The sequence below is a fragment of the Sciurus carolinensis genome, chromosome 13, assembly GCF_902686445.1.
Source record: "Sciurus carolinensis chromosome 13, mSciCar1.2, whole genome shotgun sequence".
Lineage (NCBI taxonomy): Eukaryota > Metazoa > Chordata > Mammalia > Rodentia > Sciuridae > Sciurus > Sciurus carolinensis.
The window spans coordinates 68,543,728-68,569,938 of record NC_062225.1 but is presented as its reverse complement, the minus strand read 5'-3'; the positions used below and the strand labels follow the sequence as shown (position 1 = coordinate 68,569,938).

General features: G+C 36.2%; 1 protein-coding gene across 1 annotated transcript in view; it reads left to right on the top strand.

Annotated features, from left to right (window-relative positions):
- Window positions 1–26,211, top strand: part of Ttc27 (tetratricopeptide repeat domain 27) — a 194,878-nt gene that overhangs the window by 11,092 nt on the left and 157,575 nt on the right. Inside the window, 3 exon segments of the mRNA XM_047523156.1 lie at window positions 5,491–5,593; window positions 19,919–20,083; window positions 22,478–22,611. Of these exon segments, the coding sequence (XP_047379112.1) occupies window positions 5,491–5,593; window positions 19,919–20,083; window positions 22,478–22,611 (402 nt within the window).

The window sequence follows — 26,211 nt, the reverse complement described above, 5'->3', positions numbered from 1 at the left end:
AATGCTTTCAGTTTTTCTCCATTTAGAATGTTGTTGTTGGTGGGCTTAGCATATAGTCTTTACAATGTTAAGGACTGTTCCTACTATCCCTAGTTTTTCTAGTGTTTTGAGCATGAAGGGGTGTTATATTTTATCAAATGCTTTTTCCGCATCTATTGAAATGATCATATGATTCTTAACTTTAAGTCTATTGATGTGATGAATTACATTTATTGATTTCCGGATGTTGAAGCAACCTTGTATCTCTGGCTTGAACCCCACTTGATCATGGTGCACTACCTTTTAATATGTTTTTGTATGCGATTTGCCAGAATTTTTTATCATCAGGGATATTAGTCTGAAGTTTTCTTTCCTTGATGTGTCTTTGTCTGATTTTGGTATCAGGGTGATATGAGCTTCATCAAATGAATTTGGAAGGGTTCCCTCCTTTTCTATTTCATGTAATACTTTGAGGAGTATTGGAATTATTTCTTCTTTGAAGGTCTTGTAGTACTCAGTTGAGAATCTGTCTGGTCCCAGGCTTTTCTTGGTTGGTGAGCTTTTGATGGCTTCTTCTATTTCATTGCTTGAAATTGATCTGTTTAATTTGTCCTCCTGATTCAGTTTGGGTGGATCATATGTGTCTAGAAATTTGTTGATGTCTTTGAGATTTTCTATTTTGTTGGAATATAGATTTTCTAAAATAACTTCTAATTATTATTATTATTATTTTTTTGGGTGCTGGGGATCGAACCCAGGGCCTTGTGCTTACAAGGCAAGCACTCTACCAACTGAGCTATCTCCCCAGCCTCCTAATTATGTTTTTTATTTCAGTAGTATCTGTCATGATATTTCCCTTTTCATCACTAATTTTAGTAGTTTGAGTTTTCTTTCTCCTCTTCCTTAGTGTGGCTAAGGGTTTATCAATTTTGTTTAGTTTTTCAAAGAACCAACTTTTTGTTTTGTCAATTTTTTCAGTTGTTTCAGCTCTGATTTTAATTATTTCCTGTCTTCTACTACTTTTGGTGTTGATCTGTTCTTTTTCTAGGTCTTTGAGATGTAATGTTAGGTCATTTGTTGTTAACTTTTTATCCTTTTATGGAATGAGCTCCATGCAATGAATTTTTCTCTTAGTACTGCTTTAGTAGTGTCTCAGAGTTTTGATACATTGTATCAATGTTCTTGTTTACCTCTAAGAATATTTTTTATCTCTTCCCTGATGTCTTCTGCTACTCAGTAGTGTATTATTTAGTCTCCAGGTGTTGGAGTAGTTTTTCTTATTTTATCATTGATTTCTAATTTCATTCCATTATGATCTGATAGAATGCAAGGTGGTATCTCTATCTTTTTGTATTTACTAAGAGTTGCTTTGTGGCATAACACATGGTCTGTTTTAGAGAAGGATCCGTGTGCTGCTGAGAAAAAAGTGTATTTGCTTGTTGATGGATGGAATACATATGTCTTTTAGGTCTAAATTATTGTTATATTATTGAATTCTATGGTTTCTTTGTTCGGTTTTTGTTTGGAAAATCTATCCAGTGGTGAGAGAGGTGTGTTAAAATCATCCAGTATTATTGTGTTGTGTTCTATTTGATTCCTGAAATTGACAAGTGTTTGTTCGATATACATAGATGCTCCATTTTTGGGGCATAAATATTAATGATTGTTATGTCTTGTTGATTTATGGTTCCCTTAAGCAATATGAATTGTCCTTCCTTATCACTTCAGACTAACTTTGGCTTGAAGTCCACTTTATCTGATATGAGGATGGAAACCCCTGCTTTTTTATTGAGTCTGTGTGCGTGATGTTTTTATCATTCTTTCACTTTCAGTCTGTGGATGTCTTTTCCTATGAGATAAGTCTCTTAAAGGCAGCATATTGTTGGGTCTTTTTTAAAAATCCAGTCTGCCAGTCTGTGTCTTTTGATTAATGAATTTAGGCCATTAACATTCAGGGTTATTATTGAGATATTATTTGTATTCCCAGTCATTTTGGTTTATTTTTGGTTTTTAACTTGACTTGGTTTCTCCTTTGATTGGCTTTTTCTCTAGTGTAGTTCCTCCCTTTGCTGACTTTCATTGTTGTTTTTCATTTCTTGCTCACGGAATATTTTTCTGAGAATGTTCTGTAGTGTTGGCTTTCTATTTGTAAATTCTTTTAACCTTTGTTTATCATGGAAGATTTTTATTTTGTTGTACTACATTTGTGTATGATGAATCAAAATGCATTCTGCTGTCTTGTATAACTAAATAGAACAAACAATAAAAAAAAAGAAGAGGTAAAAGGAGAAACAATGCCTCTATCAGCAACTCTTGTGAAAATCAGAGTATTTGGAATCAATTGTACTAGAAAGATGGATTTTGACATGTCTTATGAGGCCTGTTTTTGATTTCTTATTGACAGTAACTTGAATAAACAATTTGCACCAAGTCAATCTAAATTAAATGGTTTTATAGACTATTACTTTGCTCCAAAAACTGCATCACCAAGGTATGAGGCTGCCAAATGGCATTATTTTCTTTCTAGTGAACATAATGGTCACTAATGAGTGAGTGAGACAGTTTTACATTTTGTTATTGGAAACTTTCATCATCAATATGTTAAGCATCATTTGAAAAATAATATGCATATCATCAACAATTTAGACGAATTAGTAAATATGTGAACAACTGGGGGTGGATGTCATACTTGGTAGACTTGGAGAGGTAAGATACCATAATTTCTTGGCAGACGCTAAACAACTTTTAATTTTGGCTTCAAACCTTGCTTTATTGTCATACAACACTATGCAAATATCATTCTCTGCTGAATTCTTGTCTTTCAATTGAAACATTATTCTCTTATAGTTTTTTTCCTTTGGGTGTTTATATTCATTGTCTTTCTGTTTTGGTTGTTTTTTTTTTTTTTCCCCTGAGGTTCTAAGAATTGAACCTAGGGTGCTCTACTACTGAGCTACATCCCTGGCCTTTTTATTTTTTATTGTGAGGCAGGTCTTGCAGAATTGTTTAGGCTGCCCTTCCACTTGTGATCCTCCTGCCTCAGCTTCCTGAGTAGTTGGGATTGCAGTTGTGTCTGACTTTATGTTAGTTAATTTCTGAATATCCATTTCCTTTTTTATGAAAGAGAATGAGTTTGCATACATTTGTTGGGGTGCCTCCTGAATACACTACTGCCCTGGCTATCTATGAGGTTCTTTACTAGTATGACTTCTCAGTCAGGACTATGACTGATGAATTGTCTGAAGTAAGATTTCTAGTTTTCTTTTTTTATTAATGCCCCAATTTTTCTTTTCTTTTCTTTTCTTTTTTTTTTTTTTTTTTTTCTTCTTCTTTTTTTGTGATGCTGGGGATTGAACCCAGGGCCTTGTGCATGCGATGCAAACACTCTACCAACTGAGCTATATCCCCAGCTCCCCAGTTTTTCTATTAAGCAACTTTTGGCAAATAGAAAAGGGCAGTTATATTTTCTAGTAGAAAAATGGACTGTGCTTTCTGTAGTTGTCTCACATTCTCTTCCACCTTATGAAGACTTTGGGTTAAGAGTTAATATTTAAGAGTTCAGCATCTTAGGTCATATGTTTTCTTAAAAGGCCAGTCTTTTTGACTAGTTGCATCTAAATTCCCATAGCTAGAAAAGGAAAGACTTAGCTGCCAAAGATGACTCACTTGTTGCTGACAGCTGATAAGAGACAGATAATTGAAATGTAAACTGACTGCATTAGCCTTAGTGATAGGAAAAGAAGGAAAATGAGGCAACACCTTAGGGAACTAATTAAAAATGATTTGAAACTCTTTGTATTAGATAATTTCACCTTTCCTTAAATGGGCTAAATAAACAGCATAATTAGAATTTTATCATCTAGTCAAACTTCATTTGTGGTTACATCATTGTCATAGCAGTTGTGCTGTGTAAACCATTTAGGAGGGAACCCCCTTAATCAAGAAATGAAGTTCAAGTTGAAAAATAATTTTGGGCCCTGCCTGGTGGCACATGCATGTAATCCCAGCCACTCAGTTGGCTGGGACAAGAGGATTGCAAGCTCGAGGCCAGCCTGGGCAACTTAGTGAGACCCTGTCTCAAAATAAAAAGGATTGGGGATCTAGTTCAGTGGCAGAGTACCACTGGGTTCAATCAGTATTACCACAAAAATAAAACAACCTCCTCCCCCAAACCTATTGTAATTTGTCACATATATACACATACAGACACATAGAGGAAAGTCTAGAAGAATATAAACCTTTGTCATGGATTTTTCTAGGGAGAGTATGGCATTGGGCAGTAGAGGTGTATTTCTATATTGGCTTTGTTGTTTTTTGCTTTCTCTCTCTCTCTCTCTCTTTTTTTTTCCTAATAAGGATGTATTTCTTTTTCTTTCTTTTTTTTTGGTGCTATAAATTGAACATAGGTCTTGTACATGCTAGGTAAGTGCTGTACCACTGAGCTACATTCCTAGTCCTTAATTAAGGATGAAATGACTTTGCAAGAACAAGCATGAAAGAATATAAGAAGAAACTGTGATGTGCTCATTCTGTGCATTAGTCAAGTCACTGTATACCATGCAGTCTGGTTCAGATACGAGTTATCTGCTTGAAAAACCAGTACTGTGCAATGTGGTGCCAACTTCTAGGACCAGGATAGAGGTTCAGAGAGGCAGGAAATCAGGAGAAGGAATGCTTCATGGAAGAGGTTTCACAAGGCTGTGGAAGAGATCTTCCCAGTTTTGGTGAATATCTGAATCCATAGCATTTCTTACTGTGCACAATACGTTACTTTAAGGAGAATGCGAAGGTGAGTAGGACTTGATTTGTCATCTTGTTGGATAGATGGTGAATGGTATTGAAACCTAAAGATGACTTACAGTGGAATGTATTTGCAAAGGGAAGGGCAAATAGTGTGCTGGAAGTTCAGGCTATGGAAAAATCACCCCTGCTGGGGGTTCTTGTGGGGTGCATCCTGCAGTTAGTGTGTCGGTTGTGGTGGTGGTAGAGTGCCACAGCAGAGCAGGATATTGACAACAGACATTTTTTCCTTAATTTTAATTTTTAATTTTTATTTTTTTGGTCCTGGGGATTGAACCCAGGGCCTCACACATGCTAAGCAAGTGCTCTACAACTGAACTATATTTTGAGACAGCGTCTTGCTAAGTTGGTTAGACTGACCTTGATTTTGTGATCCTCCTGCTTCAGCCTCCTGCGTAGCTGGAATTACACCACACCTGGCTACAGCAGACATTTTAAAGCAGAAGAAGGTAATTATGAAATACCATCAGGAACCCAAGTAACTAGGAAAAAAATTACAACCTTTAAGAGAATGGAAATGAGGTGTTTTTCTTATGAAAGACTTTGGAAGTGGTTTTTGCTGTTATTGAAAACTTAGCAGTGAGTGGGTAAACTTACTGAAGAATAAATTTCCTGCATGTAAAAAAAAAATTCTAAAAAAATTAGTCTTAATTAACGTGAAAGTTTTTTTCCTAAAGTATCTTTTTATTTCGGCTTATCTGCTTTTTGTAGAGCTTGCCATGGTGGACTCTGAGATGTGCGAATATCCATCAGCAGTTGCTTGAGGAGCGTTCACCTCAACTTTTTGCTCTTGCTGAAAACTGTATTGATCAAGGTACGTAGCAGATTATTATTTGATATGGGCAGGTAGCTCCATTCTAATTTCTTGGCAAGACATTCCTTCTTAGTTTATTCTTTGACAGGTAAGAATGAGGTTTTTTTTGAAGTTGTTTATTTTTCTTCATTTTTTCTAGATATGAAATATTGCAAATTATTAGGTGACATAATATAAAATTCCTTTGATCTTTTAAATTTTAAGAATAAGTCACTTTCATTTGTATTACCAATTTAGAAAGGTGATTTGCTCTATACAGGTCACTGTGATTACTTACAGGTAGTTTAATATTGTGTTTTATAATTTAATAAACTTCATTGAAAGCAAATGTAAACTTCCTTTACTTTTTTAAAAGCCTAACTAACTTGAGCTGGAGTAAACTGTGCTAAATTGCCCAGTGTGGGAAATTATTTATCCTGTATCCTATTGAGAAGAAGAAGAAAGGCTTTATTTAAAAAAAGTTTTTTGATAGAAAATACATTTTGTGAGAATAATAGTGGGCAGGAAGGCAGTTTTACATTTTTGTCTTACTATTTTTTTGGTAAAAATGATTTTAAATAGGAAAATGCCTAAAACACAAATGAAAAGTTTACCACATTACTGTAAACCAAACACACATGTCAGCGTTGTAGATACCTCTCATATTCCTTAGGGAAGCACTTTGAAAAAGAAGAGAATCTTGGGTTCCTCGACAACCGGGCTTTTAGAGTGATATTTCTTGGCAAAAGTTGCCAAAAACAAGAACAAATTCTCTTGTGTTGAAGCAGTATTTGAACATAAATTACCTTGGACTTGGTAATGAGTTACTGAGTACAGGGATGGGATTTGATTTTAGTTCTCTCTGATTCCAAACCCCATGCTCCTTTCCTATCCCAACAGGATAGAATGAATGAGTATTTGTGTGAGTGTGTCTGTATAAGCAGTGGGAAGTGGTGGTTAGCATCACTTTCTATGGAGAAGTAGTGATTTTTACTTGATGGAGGTAGCATATTCATGAAGGCATATGTCACACATGCTTACATGTGTAATTGTGAGAAGCTCCTGGACCCTTCTGCGATCTATTTTCTTCAAGAGTAACCTGTATAGCAACAAAGTAGGCCAGAAGCAGGGGAAGGACTATAGCTTGTACGGTAATATTGCTAAGCTATAGGTGATTGCTTTAAACTTGCTTCCCAAATTTTATTTTATTCTTGAACAAAAATAATTTAGCAGCGAGTGCAGCCTGTAATCCCAGTGGCTTGGGAGACTCAGGAAGAAGGATCCTGAGTTCAAAGCCAGCTTCAGCAAAAGCAAGGTGCTAAACAACTCAGTGAAACCCTGTCTCTAAATAAAATACAAAATAGGGCTGAGGATGTGGCTCAATTGTCCGAGTGCCCCAGAGTTCAATCCCCATTACCTGCCCCCCCAAATTAACATATGCTAATCTTAGATAAAATGAACATCTATACATAATTCAAAAAAGAGAAAGTAAGGATAATGTTGTTCAATCAGTATAATTGATTCATTGATATTGTTTATTGATATTCATTGTTAATGTTTATTGATATTGTTTCCCTGCCTCTTTTTTTTTTTTTTTTTTGGGTGCTGGGGAATCGAACCCAGGGCCTTGTGCTTACAAGGCAAGCACTCTACCGACTGAGCTATCTCCCCAGCCCCGTTTCCCTGCCTCTTGAATCCCCTTCCTCTTTTTTTTCTTTGGTACTGGAGATTGAACCACAGGGGCTGCTTTACTGCTGAGCTACATCCTCAACTCTCTATATTTTAAAGAGTCGATAGGGTCTTGTTAAATTGCTCGGGCCTCTAACTTCTCATCCTTCTGCCTCAGCCTCCTGAGTAGCTGGGATTACAGGCATGCCACCATGCCCAGCTGTTATTGCTATTCTTGATTCATTCTAACTGGAATGAAATGAAATCTCAATGTAGTTTTGATTTGTATTTTCCTAATTGTTAAGGATTTTGAACATTTTTTGGTATATTTGTTATATTTTGGTATATTTGTTGGCCATTTGAGAAAATGTGTGCTTAGTTCATGTGTATATTTTTGATTGGATTATTTGTTTTTTATTGTGTTGTTTTTTGAGTTCTTTATATATACTGGGTTAATGCCCTGTCAGAAGAGTAGCAGGCAAAGATCCCTCATTCTATAGGTTCTCTGTTAATACTCTTGTTTCCTTGACTGTGCAGAAGCTTTTTGAATTTGATGCCATCCCACAAATTGATTTTTGGTTTTATTTCTTGGGCTTTAGAAGATTTAGGAAGAAAGTTGATGCCTGTGCTGCTATGATGGAGTGTTGACCCTGTATTTCTTCCAGTAGTTGTAAGTTTCTGATCTCATTTCTAGGAGTTTGATCTATTTTGAGTTGACTTTTGTGCAGAATGAGAGAGAGGGATCTAGTTTCATTCTCTTGCATATGAATTATCCAGTTTTCCCAGCATCATTTGTTAAAACGGCTGTCTTTCTCCAAGGCGTGTTTTGGCACCTTTGTAGAGTATCAAATGACTGTATCTGTGTGGGTTTGTCTCTGTGTTTGTATTCTGTTCTGTTGGTCTTCGAGTCTGTTTTTATGCCAGTATCATGCTGTTTTTGTTACTCTAGCTCTATAGTGTAATTTGAGATCAGGTATTATGGCGCCTCCAGCATTGCTCTTCTTGCTCACAATTGCTTTGATCATCAGGGTCTTTTATTCTTCCAAATGAATTTTAGAACTGGTTTGTCTACTTCTATGAAGAATGTCATTTTTTTTTTTTAAGGCAGTTCTTTTTAGTTATATATAAGGATTCATTATGACATAATTATAAAAGCATGGGATATAATTTGCTCTAATTCAGTTCCCAGTACTTTCTCTCGCCTTCTTCCTCCTCAAGTTTCCTTCTTACTCTACTGAACTTTCTGCTTTTTACTTATATAACTAATCATGGTTATTATTATTTTTTGGGGTACTGGGAATTGAACCACATGCCCCGCCCTATTTTGTATTTTATTTAGAGACAGGGTGTCACTGAGTTGCTTAGTGCCTCTCTTTTGCTGAGGCTGGCTTTGAACTTGTGTCCTCCTGCCTCAGACTCCCAAGCTGCTGGGATTACAGGCGGGTGCAGTGGTGTCTGGCAGTCATTGTTATTTTGATGGGGACTGCATTGACTCTGTAGATCATTTTTGGTAAACATGGCCATTTTAATAATATTAATTCTGTCCATTCAAGAACATGGGAGGTCTTTCCATCTTCTAAAGTCTTCTTTGAAGACTATATTCTTTCAATATTTTTAGGTATGACAAGGCCATGGAACAAACCTGGGAATGGTGGATCACTTAAACATTGTATTTAAAATTATTGTGTCTTGGGACTTACTGTTGTTTTATTATGTAAAAGGAGCTTAATACTTTTCTACGTTATATTTCTTAAGTAACAACTGAAAAACAGCTGATCTTTTTCCTCCAGAAAGTCTTTGGCTTAACGCTTTTGGATTATGAGTGATATTTATGAGCAACTTTAGCCTACTGAACTGCACATATATCTACTTAGGTTGTAAGCCACTCTACGGTCGTGAGCTCTGTGAGGGCTGAAATTTAAAAAATTTTTTTCTGCTTAGCATGGTGCCTAGAAAAAAGTAAAGATTTAGTACATATTTGTTGAATAATAACAGGTAATATTTATTGAGTCTGATGTGTAATTTTAGGGAGAAGTTGGAGAATTTCCTCTAAAGACCAGTGTTGGTCCCTAGGAATATTTGTCCTCCATTTCAGTGCAGTTTCTGTCTAACTTCTGAAGCTGGGTTTTTCAAAAAATTAAATATTTTAGAAATTATGAGAAAATAGATCCTGTACAGATACTGTATGGAGCTGAATCTTGCTTAGGTGTGGCATTCTCTTCAAAATGAAAGATGAAGTGGTACTTGGAGAAAATTAGGATTGGATGTCCCGTTTTGCAGAGGCATTGTTTTCCTCTATTTTTAGCACAATGAAAACTGGGTGGACTGTTTTATTTCACGTTATTACATATAAACAAACTGAGTGCCAGGGGACAAACTTCTAGTTCAGGAAATTAGGTGAAGTTTTTTGAAAGCCAAGGATGAATTTAATGTCGATAGTAGTAATGGGAAGCAAAGTAGATTTTTCAGAGGTTAAGAAAATCATTTGGAAGAATATGGCATCAGAGTTCAGTCCATTATTAATTTAATTAAATTAATTAATGTATTTATTTTATTAAAAATTTTTTTCCATACAGGTATATTGGTAATAATATCTGTCTCAATCTACTGTAGTTCCCATCTGCACCGCCCCACCCCTCCCTTCACTCCCCTCTGCACAATCCAAAGTTCCTTCATTCTTTCCTACCCACCCTCCACTATGGATCAGCATCTACTTATCAGAGAAAACATTCGGCCTTTGGCTTTTTGTGATTGGCACTCCAGTCAGAATGGCAATTATCAAAAATACAAGCAATAATAAGTGTTGGTGAGGACATGGGGAAAAAGATACATTCATACGTTGTTGGTGGGACTGCAGATGGGTGCAGCCATTTTTTAAAGCAGTATGGAGATTCCTAAGAAAACTTGGAATGGGCCCACCATTTGACCCACTATCCCACTCCTTGGTTTATACCCAAAAGGACTTGAAATCAGCATACTACAGTGACGCAGCCACATCAGTGTTTATAGCAGCTCAGTTCACAATAGCAAAACTATGGAACCAACCTAGATGCCCTTCAGCAGATGAATGGATAAAGAAAATATGGTACATATACACAATGGAATATTACTTAGCCTTAAAGAAAAATGAAATTATGGCATTTGCAGGTAAATGAATGGAGTTGGAGAATATCATGCTAAGTGAAATAAGCCAATCCCAAAAATCCAAAGGATGAATGTTTTCTCTGATAATCGGATGCTGATCTATTATTTAATTTTATAAAGTGGTAGTTATATTACACTGCATAAGATATTATTTAATTATCTTTGCTTCATTGTGCCTTTATGGAAAATTAGTTATTGAAGAAAAAGCAAGGTGTAACTGGGAGTTTTTTTTTTTTTTAAAGCAAATTAAATATGGTGCAATTACAGTATATATAACATTACATTTCTTTCCACAATATGCCATGTTATATTTGCATGTATGACCATTACCCTTATTAAAAAGTAAAAGAAAAATTTTGTCTTTATGCATATTTCTTTTAATTTTTTTTCTTTTTTTTGCTACTGAGTATTGAACAAGTGCTTTACCACTTAGTTACATTCCCAGCCCTTTTTATTTTTTATTTTGAGTAGTCTTGCTAAGTTGCTTGGGGCCTTGCTAAGTTGCTGAGGCTGGCCTCAAACTTGCTATCCTCCTGCCTCAGCCTCCCAAGTCTCAGGGATTACAGACTTGTGCCACCACACCTGGTATGTATTTTTTCTTTTTAAAAGGTAGAAACCAGATGGTATTTAATTTTATTCTGAGTTAAAATTAAGTTCTAAAACAGAAATAGTTAACCAAGATATCTGGAAAATATGACTCTATGTGACTCATTCCCCAAGTGGCCTCATTTCTTTTCTGCAGTGTATTTCAGCATATCATTTGCTTTGCCTTGTGACTAAAAATTTTTTTATGTTGCTGTTCTAGGCTAATCAGCAACATTTTTTATTTTATCTAGTCATAAATTGGTGACTAGACATAATTAGACATTTTGGCTATGTCTAACTAGGTCTGTAGATATTATTAAACTGTGATATTTCATAAACAATTTTCTTTTTAAAATGTTTTGTTCTGGGATTTGACCCAAATGTTGACCAAATAGTCATAACTGAAATATTGTTCAATGTCCATTATATTTGAAATGTTGCCCTTGAAGGATCATCAAAAAGTTGGCAGGATTTTTTTTTCAGTGTATGAAACATATGCAAAACATTTTATAAACAACTGTAATCTTTATATTTTTGCCCAGGATTGTTATATCAGTGTAACAGTGAAATAGTGCCTCTTAGAACGTCAGCATTTCTTTGCTGGTCTGGTCACAACTATGATGGAAATAGGTTAGAGTCTTGAAAAATATTTTCCTCAGCACTGTCTAAGGCATTCTTTTGAATGTTACTCTAAATGGAACCACAATTCTCTAGAGACTACTTAAGGACCCATCACAATTTATTGTGGGATCTGATATTGAAAACGTGTTCCATATAGTACATGAAGGGAAATATTGCAACTTAGCTGTTTGGAAATGAAGTCATGAGGTCACTAAGAGAAAATAGGTTAAAATGTTTTGTCATTGCATTCTACTTTGACATCTCTAGGCAGCTGTGTGACTCTGGGGTTAGATTGTTTCCACATTCAGAGTTGTTCAAGAACTTAGTCTCTTGGTGACTGATGGATACATCAGATTTTTTCATAAATTTGATACTTAGAAATGAATGTTATTAAATGTGCTACATATATGATTATCTGTAATTATAATCATTCATAGGGATTTCATTTTAACATAGCATTAAATAATCTCATGAGAAGAGATTTTAATTCAGAAGGTCACAAATATTAGTTTCCATGGAGAATCTACAGATTTATTACAATAATAAATATATGTCTATTGGGTCAACATGCTCCTCTTTTTATTGAAACCTTGAGTCATCCAAAACTTAAAACTTTGTGTTCATAGTTGACTCATTGTTTTCCATCATTTCTGCATATCTAGCCAGTTCTTAAATCTTATTAGTTCTTCCCTAAGGGTTCCGTATCTATCCTTCTTTTTCATTCCTAAACTCTTATCCTGGTCTGAAATCTTTGCTTTGGAAAGGCCCGTTAGAGATCATCTTGTCTAGCTAACTCATCTGACAAAGAATCAAGACTCAGAGAAGTAGCCCAAGTGCCAGAATTATGTCCTAGAGTTTCTGACTCCAAGTCCTGTTCACTCTTTCCATTACATTTCTAAGCTGATCAGCAGTGTAGTAACCAGTAATGATAATGCAGCTAACATTTTTAGGGCGTGTACAACTGTTCTAAATCTTTAAGTAGTTTATTCCTCACAGTAACTCTGTGAGGTAGAACTTAAGATGGTATAGTATGTGCATGTTATTTTTTATTTTTTTTTGAGATGGGATCTCACTAGTTTGCCCATACTGGCCTGGAATTCAAGATCTTCCTGCCCCAGCCTTCCAGGGAGCTGAGATTTCAGGTGTGCCCCACCTGGCCCAGCTTAGTATGCTGTATACATATACTTAGTTGTAGATGGACACAGTGCCTTTATTTTATTTATTTATTTTTATGTGGTGCTGAGGATTGAACCCAGCACCTCACAGGTGCCAGGCAAGTGCTCTGTCACTGAGCCCCAACCTCAACCCTTTAGGGTGCCTTTTTAAAACAGCATTTTTGAAATCTAATTAACTTGCAGTAAGACTCATATTTCAAGCGTACAGTTGATGACATTTTACATATGTGTGCGTGTGAGAGAAATCATCATAATCAAGATAATTAACAGGGCATCAAGTTTTAAAGTATGACTTTTAGTTCTATACTGTTAACTATTCTCTGTGTGACCTCAAGCAACTCTTTGGATTTCCAAACCAAGGTTTCCTTCCTTAAAATGATCTTTGAGTTCTTTCCAGGTGTAAAATAATGTTATTATTTTTGTAGTCTAACTTCGCATCCATCTTAATGCTGGAATCTATTGAAAGTTTGTGTTTTAAAAAGTTATCTCCTCTTTTCAAGGATACTTTCAGAGATTATTTTGAGTAGGAACTCATATTATTGTTAGGATTCATAATTGCTACAAAGTTTCTTTTATTAATTAAAAAATTCTTTTATTCTGTTTCTGCTTATTAAAGCTGTACTATCCAATATAGTAGCCACTAGCCAGGTACAACTATTTAAATTTAAATGAAGTAAATGAAATGATATTAAAAATTCAGCTCCTCCCTGTAATCCTAGCCACTCAGGAGGCTGAAGCAGGAGGATTGCGAGTTCAAAGCCAGCCTCAGCAAAAGCGAGGCACTAAGCAACTCACTGAGATCCTGTCTCTAAATAAAATACAAAAAAGTGTTGGGGATGTGACTCAGTGGTCAAGTGCCCCTGAGTTCAATCCCTGGTTACCACCCTCTCCTCCACAATTTTTTTTCAATTCCTCAGTTCTACTCTTCATCGTTCAAATACTCACAAAGCCATGTGGCCAATGGCTACCATTTAGACAGTACAGCTAAAGTATATTCAATATCATCAGGGCAAGTTGTTTTGGACAGCATTGCTCTTGAGCAGTAGAAAATGACAATAGGATGGCTGTCTCTTTCCTCCTGCATGGCCAGCCCTTCAGTTACTTAAGGTTTTCGTCATCATCACTTTGTGTCTGAAGGGTTGCACCTGACATGTGGTCTCTTTCTTGGCTTTTGTTCCTTCTATGCATAAGTCTGTACTGGGTTGGTTTTACTGAATACCAATGTTATGATGTCCCCCACCCACCTGGTACTGGGGCTTGAACCCAGGATCTCAAGCATGTAGGCAAAGATAAAGAAAATCTTTAATTGTTCTCAGTTTTATCTTTAACCTTCTATCTCCAGCCCGATTTGATATTTAATTAAAAAGGCATCTTTTTGAATGCTTTTGATGTGTCAAACACTGTGCTAGGTGCTGTGGATGTCAGTGAACTCAGTGAGATAAGGGCTAAATTATAGGTAGGAAAACAAGGGAGTAAAGAGTAGGAAATGTGATTAGACCAGAGAAGGCTTCTCAAAGTGGCTGATGTTTGAACTGAATCTTGATGAGGAGGAATTTATTAGGTAGAGAAGTTGGAAGGGGCATGTGTTATGCACAGCAAAGGGCACAGAGACTTGGAACTTCTTTATGTGTTTAGGAATTTCAGTAGTTTTGGAATAACTGGAGAAGGACATGAGGATGTATCTCCGGTGATGAGGTTGAACATGTAGGCAGGAGCTGGATTTCTAGGACGTTGAATTTCCATCTTGTTGGTGATAGCCATCAAGGGGTTTAAAGATACTTGTTTACTCCAAGGATGCTTTTTGAACACTAACAACACTAGTATGATAGGTGCTGGATGTAACAGCAAAGAATGAGACACACGGACCCCTCTGTGGTAACTTACAGGTTTGGGGTAAGGTTTTGCCAAATTCTGTACATCTTTCAAGGCACTACCCTTCTGACAAAGTTTGTCAACTATCCTAGCCCCATGGATTTCCCGTGTAGCACACAATTTGATGCATACTGAAGATTGATGATATGTTTTCTCTTCTTAGCTTCCTTGTTCTTTCTTTACCCTGTTTTTAAGGGCCAAGAGGACTGAACCTTGCCACATGATCTAGCACAATTCTAAAAACATTTAATAATTTAATAGATGTAATTAAAGGTTATAGAGAAAGAGAGGGAGAGGCAGGAAAGGTATAGAAAAATTAAAGGGATCAGCAGTAGGTAATGAAGCTGGAGATGGATAGAGGTCAAAAGAAAAAGAATTAAAAAAAATTTTTTTTAGTTGTAGATGGACACAATACCTTTATTTTATTTATTTACTTTTATGTGGTGCTAAGGATCAAACCCAGTGCCTCACACATGCTAGGCAAGCGTTCTACCACTGAGCCACAATCCCAGCCCAGGAAGAGGATTATTTTAGGGGGTATAAAGTAGAGTTGGCTAATGCTTATTTGAAATAAGGGTTATTTCCATTTATTTTCAATTTTTAGGGAATACTTTTTTCGTTTTTATTTCCTTTAATTTTTGGATATGTAAAACAATCACATGATTCTAGAGTCAAAACTACATAATAAGGTGTATTTAGAGAAGTCTCCCTTCTGTTTCTGTTTCCCTTCTACCCTGTTCTTTCTCTCCTTAGTTACCAGTTTTATTAGTTTCTGGTTTATTCTAGCTTTTTTTTTTTTTTTTTTTTTTTTTTGCGGTGCTGGGGATTGAACCCAGGGCCTTGTGCTTAAGAAGCAAGCAGTCTACCAACTGAGCTATATATCCCCAGCCCTATTCTAGCTTTTTAAAAAAATTCTGAAATGGAGTCTTGCTGTGTTGCCAGGCTGTCCTTAAACTCCTGGGATCAAGTGATCCTCTTGCTTCAGTCTCCTGAGCAGCTGGGACTACTGGAATGAACTGCTGCACGTGGCTTATACAGTTCTTTACTTTTAACGGCTGCACAACATTCCAGTGTGTGAATGTTTTATAATTTATTCACCCAGTCCTCCATGGACTGACAGGAGAGCTTTGGACTGCTTATAATCTTTTCCTGCCACGTTTAGTGAGGCAAACAGGGTCTGGTTCCCTTAAGTGGCAAAAGCTTTTATTCCTCATCTGATTTATACCCTTCCCTTTCCCTACTTCAAAGCTTCATCTGTAGGGCTAATTCCACCCCAACATTCACATCTAGTTTTTCTGCTACTTGAGCATGGTAGATCCTAGTGACTTGGGAAGCTAAGGCAGGAGGTTAGAAAGTTTGAAGCTAATTTAGCAAGATCCTCTCTCAGATTAAAAAATAAAAAGTTCTGGGGATGTAGCTGAATGGAAGAGCACCCGTGGGGTTAATCCTCAGTACCAAAAAAATAAAAAATAAAATAAAAAGTTTTCGTGGCTAAATGAAGTCAGGTGAGATTTAAAAAACTTTCAGTTTTCAGAACTTTTTGTATTGCATTATTGTTGATAGGGGTTTTGGACTTGTAGGAGAATCAGATAAGCATCATCTTGTATATGGATGACAGGATAGTTTTGATAGTGAGCTGACTTTGTACTTTTGATGCTAAAAAGAAGTGCCTGTGTGAACCATGAAAGCTCTGTGACCTGAGGGTGTCATTTGTCTGAAGGCCTAAAGGAAGGTCATTGTAGCTGGAGCAGAGAGAGAACTGTGTGTGTGGAGATGGAAGTCCAGGACCGTAGGACAGGATGGGGCATGCTTGGGAATTTTGTCTCTTATCTTAATAGCAGTGAGATTTTGTTAATGGTTTTTGCTAAGATGGACTTGATCAGTTTTATTGATGATTATGCCACAAACTTTGGTTGTTTCTGTTTTATAGTAGTTGCTCAATAACCATGCATTGATTATAGAAATTATGTAATTCTTTACTGAAGATCACACTTTCGTTAGTTTATTTGTACTGGATCTTTTTTTTTTTTTTTTTTTTTTTTTTTTTTTTTTGGTGGCGCTGGGAATTGAACCAAGGGCCTTGTGCTTGCAAGGTAAGCACTCTACCAACTGAGCTATCTCCCCAGCCCTGTACTAGATCTTAGAGTCACTGTGACTCTAGTTGTATTCTGATCAAGTTATCAGCTATCATGCCCCCTCACTTTGTGAGTTCAGATAAATATCAGACTATTTTTCATACCTACTGTTTTTTCTGACTCTGTCTTTTTTTTTTTTTTGTGGTGCTGAGGATTGAACCCAGGGCCTTGTGCTTGCGAGGCAGGCACTCTACCAACTGAGCTATCTCTCCAGCCCCTGACTCTGTCTTTATGGAGAGGAGAACATATCTGAAAACATCTCTTTGCTTTTGTTTATGCATGTCTAGTTAATATCCATGAGATTCAGCTTCTTATGGGAATGTCAGTTGTATGACTATATTGCTTTTGTAGAAGCAATGATTTTCTATCTTTTCATTGCTCTTTACTCTCCAGATTTTTGCATATCTTCATCAGTAGCTTAATTAACGCTGGAAAACCTTTCTTCAGAATACTTGGAGGTTACTAAGGATTGAACCCAGGAGTGGTTTACTACTGAGTCATGTTTCCATCCCTTTTTAATTTTTTACTTTGAGACAGGCTCTTGCTAAGTTGCTTAGGACCTTGCTAAATTGTTGAGGCTTTCCTTGAACTTGCAGTCTTCTTGCCTCAGCTTCCTGAGAGGCTGGGATTACAGGTGTTGCAACAGCATACCAGGCTTCAACTTCTATTCTAATCAGAAGCTTCAAAAATAGATAAATGCTTCAACACTTCCTTAAAACTTGTTTGTACAGTGACTCAGCTTTCTTACTTTATAAACTTAAAGATGGACGGTTTTTTGAAGTTTGAAACTGCAATGTTAAGTTGCTATCTTTGGCTCTTTTTCCATCTGCCTGTGGGCATTGTTATTCTTTCCACTTAGGGGAGGCAAAACTCAAAAGTTATGTTTTTGTATACTAAAAGTCACGTAAAGCGATATAGCAATTACTCCACTTGAACAAGGGCATCTTGGTAATAAACTGCATTGTTTTGTTTGCTTGTTATTATTTCACCCTGCCCCTGGAGTCATTGACTGAAAGTTCTAGGCAGTGCCTTAAAGATACCATTTGTTTTCTCTTGGTTGCCTGAACCTATATGCCTCCTGAGCACCTATGCAGAGGAAGCACAGGAGTATAGGTCCCAGCCAGTTACACTGATAATGTCTACATATGTATGTGGCTAAGTTGGTAGGAATTTAGTTGGGTAGGTAGGAGGGAAGGTGGATACATAAGGTCAAGTTTATGCATTTATGTAACTTATTTTATGTGTTATTAGGACAGTTTCAATTTGATAGTTTTTCCTAGACCTGTGTGAGATAAATGCAGAAATGGCCTTTCTATGATATTTGAAAGAGAATTTTTAAAAACCTTGTCCAACCTTCACATCCCTTGAGTTTTGTATCCAGAACCTGTTGTGGGAGATTACTTTACTGTTATTGACAATGTAACAAAATTGTGCCACTTTCCATTTGTGCTAAGGTCATGTAACATTATTTTATTTATGACAGTAATGTCTAGATACTCAGAAATAATGAGCAGAACGAGTCATGAAAATTAAAAGAAAAAGCAGCCCTCATGAGGAGCATTGAGTATTATTAGGTTCAGCTTTTTTTGAGTTTGACTTGCATGGATGAAACCTACGGAAGGGTTTTCACAGTGAGAAGTTCAAGTTTGAATGGCTGTGTGCCTTTCCAGGTGAGACAAGTAGATCTCGACTTATTTTTTGAGTCCTGAGATTCTTTCTTTAAGGAACCATGAAGAAATAGAAAAACACTGTTTTTGTTTTTCAGGCCCATTTTAATTTCAGTTCATGTAGGACAAAGGGGTATCTCTTTCTTTGCTAAAAGTGTTTTGCTATAGCCAGATTGCTAGTTGATGAAGCAGACTGAGCTTTTGTAGCATCACCTTTTCACTTTATCCTCCTTCCAACTCCCTGAAGTGCATTTTCTATTCTTTCAACGAGCATTCACTCTTGTAGACTGCTTGGTGAAATGTCGACTATCTCAGTACTAAAAACACTGTGAAGGATAGCTTCTCAGGGATATTGTGGTAGGGAATTCTGGTTTTGGGGATCAGTTGAATGAGTTGTTAGACTTCTTTGTAACCTGGTGTGTGGTGTTGTACTACAGGAAGCCATCCATGAATGGTGTGAGAACCCAGCGGAAGTTTGAGGTATTAGACAGGGAAACTTGGTCTTAGGAACTCACGGTTGGATATCCACTGTTTGAGAATGCCTGATTCAAGTGGTACACTGTTCTAGCTCACTGCTCAAGGTTCAAGCATAAGCACCGAAGATGGGAGTGACCCCCTAGAGCCAAAGGGCCTGCTTATTCCCACCGCTGTCCTGTTTTTCTTGAAGAAGCTTCTACTGATCCCTTTTGATCTGTACCATTATAAATAAAGCAAGTACAGGCTCCTTCCTTTGTTAGAGCCAGGCCTCTGGACAGCTCAACTGGTCACACCCCTGCTTTAAAAATATTGCCTTTTGTTTTCTTTTTCTAATATATAAGTTTCATAGCTTTTATTTCACAGCCAACCCATCCCTCTAACAGGAACCCTTTCCCTCTCCCACGCAGGACGTGAGATTGTGCTCTTTATTATTATATATAATTAATTTTGATAGTCCTTTTACTTCAGATACCTATATTAGTAAGTTATTATCTCCCATTTTTTCATCATAGGTATTTAGAGAAATAGATTAGAATTCTCTATTCAGTGCTCATAATTGTCTTAGATATATGTGGATTTATATGTGATTCCTCTTTTCTTTTAAGGGAGATATACTATATTCTCTAAAGATACTAAGCTGATTTCCCCTTTGTGAGATTTTTGTGTTCCTTATAGATTTATTTGGTACTTTGTATTACCACTTTCTGTTGCCATATTTTTTGTAGTATGCTTAGGACAAGCACTCTTAACTGAAGAGCAAGGTTATGATCTCCTAGGACTGTGTGGAATAAAGGAATAAAAGAAGCAATGTGTATAATGTCCTTAGCTTCATGTTTGGAGCTTGTAAGTGCTCAGAGAATGCCAGCTATTACTGTATTTGTGTTGCTTACTTTGTACATATAAAATTCTTTAAGAGCAGAAACTATGTAATATATTCTTTAATATTATAGACTCAACATTTTACTCATTATGCTTTTTAATATTTCATCTTTTGTCTTGCAGTGATGAAACTAGACAATCTATTTGTAGGTGATTCGGGTCGATATTTGGCTATTCAATTCCATCTGGAATGTGCATATATATTTTTATATTATTATGAGTATAAAAAAGCAAAAGATCAATTCGATATTGCTAAAGATATTGGCAAATTGCATATTGATTTGACAGGTAAGACTTTACCTTTTGTGAATAATTGATTTTGTTTTTATAAAAAAACCAATGTATACATTGTCAGTTTTATTGTATGCCATATTTGATTTTCTATAGCTTATTCTTTGCCTTAACAAAAATAGATTTTTAAGGATTTTATTTAAAAATTTATATTTTTAGGACAAATTTTTTTATTTTTTATTTATTAGTTGTCTATGGATCTTTTATTTTATTTATTTATTTATATGTGGTGCTGAGGATTGAACCCTGGGCCTCACACATGCTAGGTGAGCACTCTACCACTGAGCCACAACTCCAGTCCCAAATTTATTTTCTTTATCCCCAGAGGTTCCCATTTATTGTTCTAATCTAGTTAGAACCTTTAGTAATAGATAACAACCAGGCAACTCACAAATGAACTTCGACCACTTAGTTCTGTGTATGGGCCTCCAAAGGCCTCTCCTGACTCCCAAGTTCAGTTTGGCCTCTCTGCATTGCTTTCTTATAAATGCCGTCCATTCTGCTTGTTTTTTACTCCATTTTGTATTACTGTGTGTGTGTGTGTGTGTGTGTGTGTGTGTGTGTGGTGTGGATTGTACTGGGGATTGAACCACTCCGGGGCATTCTACCACTGAACTACATCCCCACCTATTTAAAAAAAAAAAAAAAAAAAAAAAAGCAAAAAACAGGATTTAACCTAGAGGTACCTTACCACTGAGTTCTATCCCCAATCCTTTTTATTTTTTATTTTGAGTTGGGGTCTTGCTGCTTACTTTGGACTTTGCTAAATAACTGAGGTTGGCCTTGGAATTGTGCTCCTCTTGCCTCATGCTTCCCAGTCACTGGGATTGCTGGCATGTAATTCGATTTTGTATTCCTCATGAGCAGATGTGTTTTCAGTGCCCTAGAACACTGTATGGCATATACTAGGCATTCAATAAGTATGTGTTGAATAAATGAATGAATTATAGAATTTCTCCTAAAACCTCTGGTTTCTTCTGAATGCCAAATAAGAAACAGCTTTCTTTTTTAATTGCTATAGCCTTAATGTATGACAATATGATTGGCATTCAGTGTTGAATAAATTAATGAAAGTCAGACACCAACAATCAGACACCATCAATCAGTCACCTCCTTTATACCTGTTGAACCTTGGTTGAGCATCCCAGGATGTGATTGCCTGTGTATGACTATTGAAATGATTGAACCTATTTGTCCTCCCTAGGCCAGGAACAAAGTCTCAGACTCAGTTTTCACCAGCAAATTTGGTGCTTCTAATTGAGCTAGTGTATCCTTTAGACATGAGTTAAATATGTCTTTGTGGGCTGGTCTGGGATCTTAGCCACCTTTTATTACATTATTTGTGTGGGAAAAGTTATTTCATATCCATCTTATAGCTTTTGGAACAATGCCATGTATAAGTTGGAATCTCATCTATATTTGAAAGTATAGTTATAAAGGCTATGAGGCTAGTTTTTAGAGATTGTTTTAAAATATTTTGGTCCTAAAGAGACTTTTTGGGGACTATATTAAGAGATTAATGACACTGTACTCTGTATATTCAGTGTTAACTATTGGAATATTTACTAGCTAGTTTTTCATATGTTCCTTTTCCAGGTTGGGATGAAGAACTTTAAAATACAAATGTGATGTTAACAAATACAAAATGAGAATCGGTCTATTATTTTTTTTTCCCCACTTAGCTATAACCTATTATAAAACAGAAACGTGTGTTAAAGCATTTTTGTGACTATCTTTGGCATAATATGTTTAAAAGGTTGATATATAACTTAGAGCCAGACTCTTCTCAGGATAAATTCCAGACTTCTTAGATTGGTCTTCGTAATCAAGGATCTTTGTAATATGATATTTTCCAGAGAATGGATCTTGGAATTTTTGCTTCTCTTAAAGTAGTCTGAAACAGCTCTGCCTTATATCATTTCAGAGACATTAAAAATTTTTCTTTTGGTCTTATGCGAAGCCAGATAGAGTAGTAGACTGTGAAATTTAGAGGTCAAAGATTCTAACTTTAAGCTCTAGTTCTGATATGGAGAAATCCTGTGATCTTAAACAAGTGAATATACCTCAAAATCTCCTTCTTTTCATCTGTTCTTAGAGATAATAATAGTTCCTCTACCTGCAATACTTAATGAATTACCTTTTTTTGAGGAGGGAAGTAGTTTGATGTAGAAATGAGTGTGAGGAATCTAGTGGCAGAAATCCTGAGTCTGAGTCCTGGCACTGTAACTGACCTGCTGTTTAATCTTACATCAGTGGTCCTCAGGTTTCTCTTATGTGATATGGAGAAAGCACCTTATAAACTCTGAAGCACCCTGAAAACATTATTCTTCATGATTGTACTATAGATCTCATTTACAAATCCATAGATATAATTTCATTTTGTGTTTTCAGGTGCTTTGGGAAAAAGGACACGATTCCAGGAAAATTATGTGGCACAATTGATTGTAGATGTAAGAAGGCAAGGGGATGCCCTTTCAAATTGTGAATTCAGTCCATCACCTACTCCTCAGGAACATTTAACCAAGGTAAGCTGAATTATAAGTCATTAAATTCAGTTAACATGAATACCATGGAAACCCTGAATGGGTGGGAAGAGACTTCATTTTGTCCTTTTTTGAGCCTTTTCAAAGTAGTTGGGAGGACCCTATGTTGGAACTTTTATTTATTTTTTTGCCCTTAAGTAGAGATAAATGATATTTTTCTTTTAGAATTCAATAAACATGAGTTAATAATGCAGTCAGTTATGCATCACTCCCCTGAAGAGGTACAAAAGGCAGACTAAGTAGAGACTTATTTTTCTAGCTGTTACCATATTTGTCTCTTTACTTTTGCCTTCTGTGGGTAGTTTTTGAACATTCAGAGACTTGAAGTTTCGTTTGCTGCTTCTGCATATATAATCCGATTATCAGAATTCCTTTTCACCAGTTTTATGATCTACCTCTTGTTGCTCTGTCATTATTGGGTTGGTTGCTGCCATAGTATATATTTTTTGACATGTATAGTGAATCTTTCTTTGTAGCTTGAATTTACAACTCTTGGTCAGTTGACCTACTTATAGACCTCTTCAACTGTTCCCTGGAAGCCATTTGTATTTATATTTTCTTATTCTACAGACACTGTACCTACATTTTTTTTACCCTTTAACTGATTTTTACTCTCTTTGACGCCCATATTTTGCTTCTCTTTCTTACAGAGTCAGCAAGCAAATTTACCTTGAGTATAGTGGGCACTAAAATTCTACTCTGTGCTCAAAGTAATGCCAAAGGGAGAGGCTAGGGAGGAGTGAGAAAAGTGGCAGCAGTCGTTATTCCCAGGGATGGCCTTTAAGGAGCTCATGCTTGCTTTTGTGCTAACTTCAGTGAGGGATAGCTATTGATTCTAAGAAGAGAGTGAGTGAAGGAGGGGAGAACCGTGGGAACTCGGGAATCAGATTACATAGGTCATACATAGTGTTGAACCTGAAAGATGTAGAGCCATGACTGAGCAAGTATGTGTACTGCTGTTTGTTGATGTTGGTACAGAGAACTGTACTGTACCGGCTTCCATCCTTTATTTCTTCCTTAAATGTATAGAATTCTTGTCAAGCCCTCCCCAGAGCTTGGGTTAGATGTAGTAAGCCTGACTTTTAGGCCATAGAGAAGCATCTATGAAGGGAGATCTGATTCTTAAATCTAAGCATCTTATTCAGTAATGCCTTATTGTTTGTTGCTTTTTTCAGTGTGTTCTATTGAAAATGGTCTACTGTGTTGATAAGTAGGATGTGATGACTATAATAAGGAATGTATAAACTACAGTGTGTAAGTTAATACAGAATTTAATCTTTTCACATTTGAAATAAAATACATTCAGATATTGTTTTCTTGTTAATTACAAGTTAAAGGTAGAAAGTAAGTTGAGTGATGTAGGGATGTATTAGATGGAAACATTTATTCTCATGAATGGAAGATAGAATTGTTCATTAAATTAGTTATGCATTTCCTTGTGACACTATTCAGTTACAAAAACTGTGTATTTAATAACTATTGTTCACAGGGAACAAAAAGAAGCACTACTATACCAAATATAGTGATTACAAAATTAGAAATTTAAAGTGTGAAAATATATATCTGACAATTGAGAATATTAAGTAATTTTATTACCAGAAGGAACCCAATATTTTCCCTCTGAGTTTTCCTAGATTTGTAGTCTGAAGAATTAACAAAAGACTAAAAACTAGTGGTTATCAGGGTTCAATAAGCAAACAGTGTGAGCAACCCTGCTATGCAATCAAAGATATAATCTCTGTTTTTTAGTGTTCACCTGTGGGATGGAGAATAAGGGAGAATAAAGTAAAAGTGTGTATTCACAAAAAATACATATATGCTCAGTTGCCACAGACAAGAAATACACATTAAATGCTGAATATGGTGTGTCCCACATACTGGTGGTAGATTATGTGCTGATTTCTGACTCAATAGAATGTTTCAAGGATTGAATGGGACTAGAGCAGAACAATAGTTAAATGCGGAGCCCTGTAGAACAGGTAAATTGATACTACAGCAGACTCATTTTAATTTCAGAAAGAGTTAATTAGGAACATAGAGACTCTTGAATGAAGATTAAAACTATTTTGGTCATTTCTTTGTATCTGGCAAATGCATCATCCTTGTTGCTAATACTGAGATGGCTCAGGTCTTCTGTGATAGAGGCAAGGAAATCTTTGGGAGGAAGAGACTGGGTTCCTCACAGGAAAGGCCTGGTGAGCCCCTGGGAAGGTTGCTATATTGTTTCATTTGTTTTTCCCATATTACACTTTGTTAAAGGATTAGTTTAGATGTTTAAAGGTACTCTGTGAATGTGTTTTGAAGCACTAGGTACAGAAAAGAGTTGATCCAACATTGTAAGGATATGAAAAGGTAAGAGTTGTGGGATACTCTAGCACTGCACTGTCCAGTATGCAGCCATCGGCCACCTGTGACAGTTTAATACTTGGGAGGTTGGCTGGTCCAAACTGAGATGTGCTGTAAAGTACATATCATTGCGGCTGTGTGAAAAAAGAATCTATAGTATCTAATAATTTTATATTGGTATATTGGTATATACCAATATAATATTTTTGATGTATTAGGTCATCTTTTTTTTTTAACATTTTATATATGATCAGAAGATTTCAAATTACATGTTACTGCTCCATTTAAAAATTCTGAAAGGCCTCAGGTGAAATGAACAGCCACCAGCAGGGTGTGCTGTGTACCTGCCAGCTTTCCTTTAAGGCTACTCTTCAGGGAGGTCCGTTTGCATTGGGGACTGAGGAGTGGCCTCAAGATTTGTGTTCCTCCAGGCCAGCATCTGTTGGGGATTGCAGTGCTCTTAAAGCCTGGTAGATCAGAGTGACTCCTGCAGTTAGGGTGAGTCTGAGGGCAACAGGAAAGTTGCTTGTTTGGCCTGTGATTCAGGTAGATTGAATACTTACCTTTTCCCCACTTCCAAAACTTGTTTTCTTAGTCATAGATAATTTCTAGTCTTCTGAAACTGGGAGTTTCTTCTTACCTCCATTTGGCTCCTAAAGTCTTCCTTGTTTTAGCTTTACTTATGTTGAAATAGAAAAAAAATTAAATCAGTGTATTGGAATACTTAACATAAAATACACCTATTTTAAATATACAGTTTGAGTTTTGAAGAATACATAGAACCATGTAATCCTCCCCATAAAGAAAATGCAGAACCATTTTCATTACCCCCCAAACTCCCCTCACTCTGTTTTGCACTATTTTTTGACTTTCTCTCCCACTGATCTGGTTTTTGTCACAGATTTGCTTCTTCTAAATTTTGACGTCAGTATAATCATGTAGTATGTACTTTTTTGTATGTGACTTCTTTCCTTTTTAAAAATTCTTTAATTCTTTTTTTTTTTTTTTTGTGCTGGGGATTAAACCCAAGGGCATTTTTCCACGGAGCTATATCCCCATCCCTTTTTATTTTGAGTCAGGGTCTTGGCAAATTACCTAGGGTCTTATGAAATTGCTGAGGCTGGCCTCACATTTGGATCCTCTGGCCTCAGCCTCTGAGTTCTGGGATTACAGGTGTGAACCACTATGCTTGGCTCTATCTGCCTTCATTCATTTAGCTTGTTTTTGAGATTTATC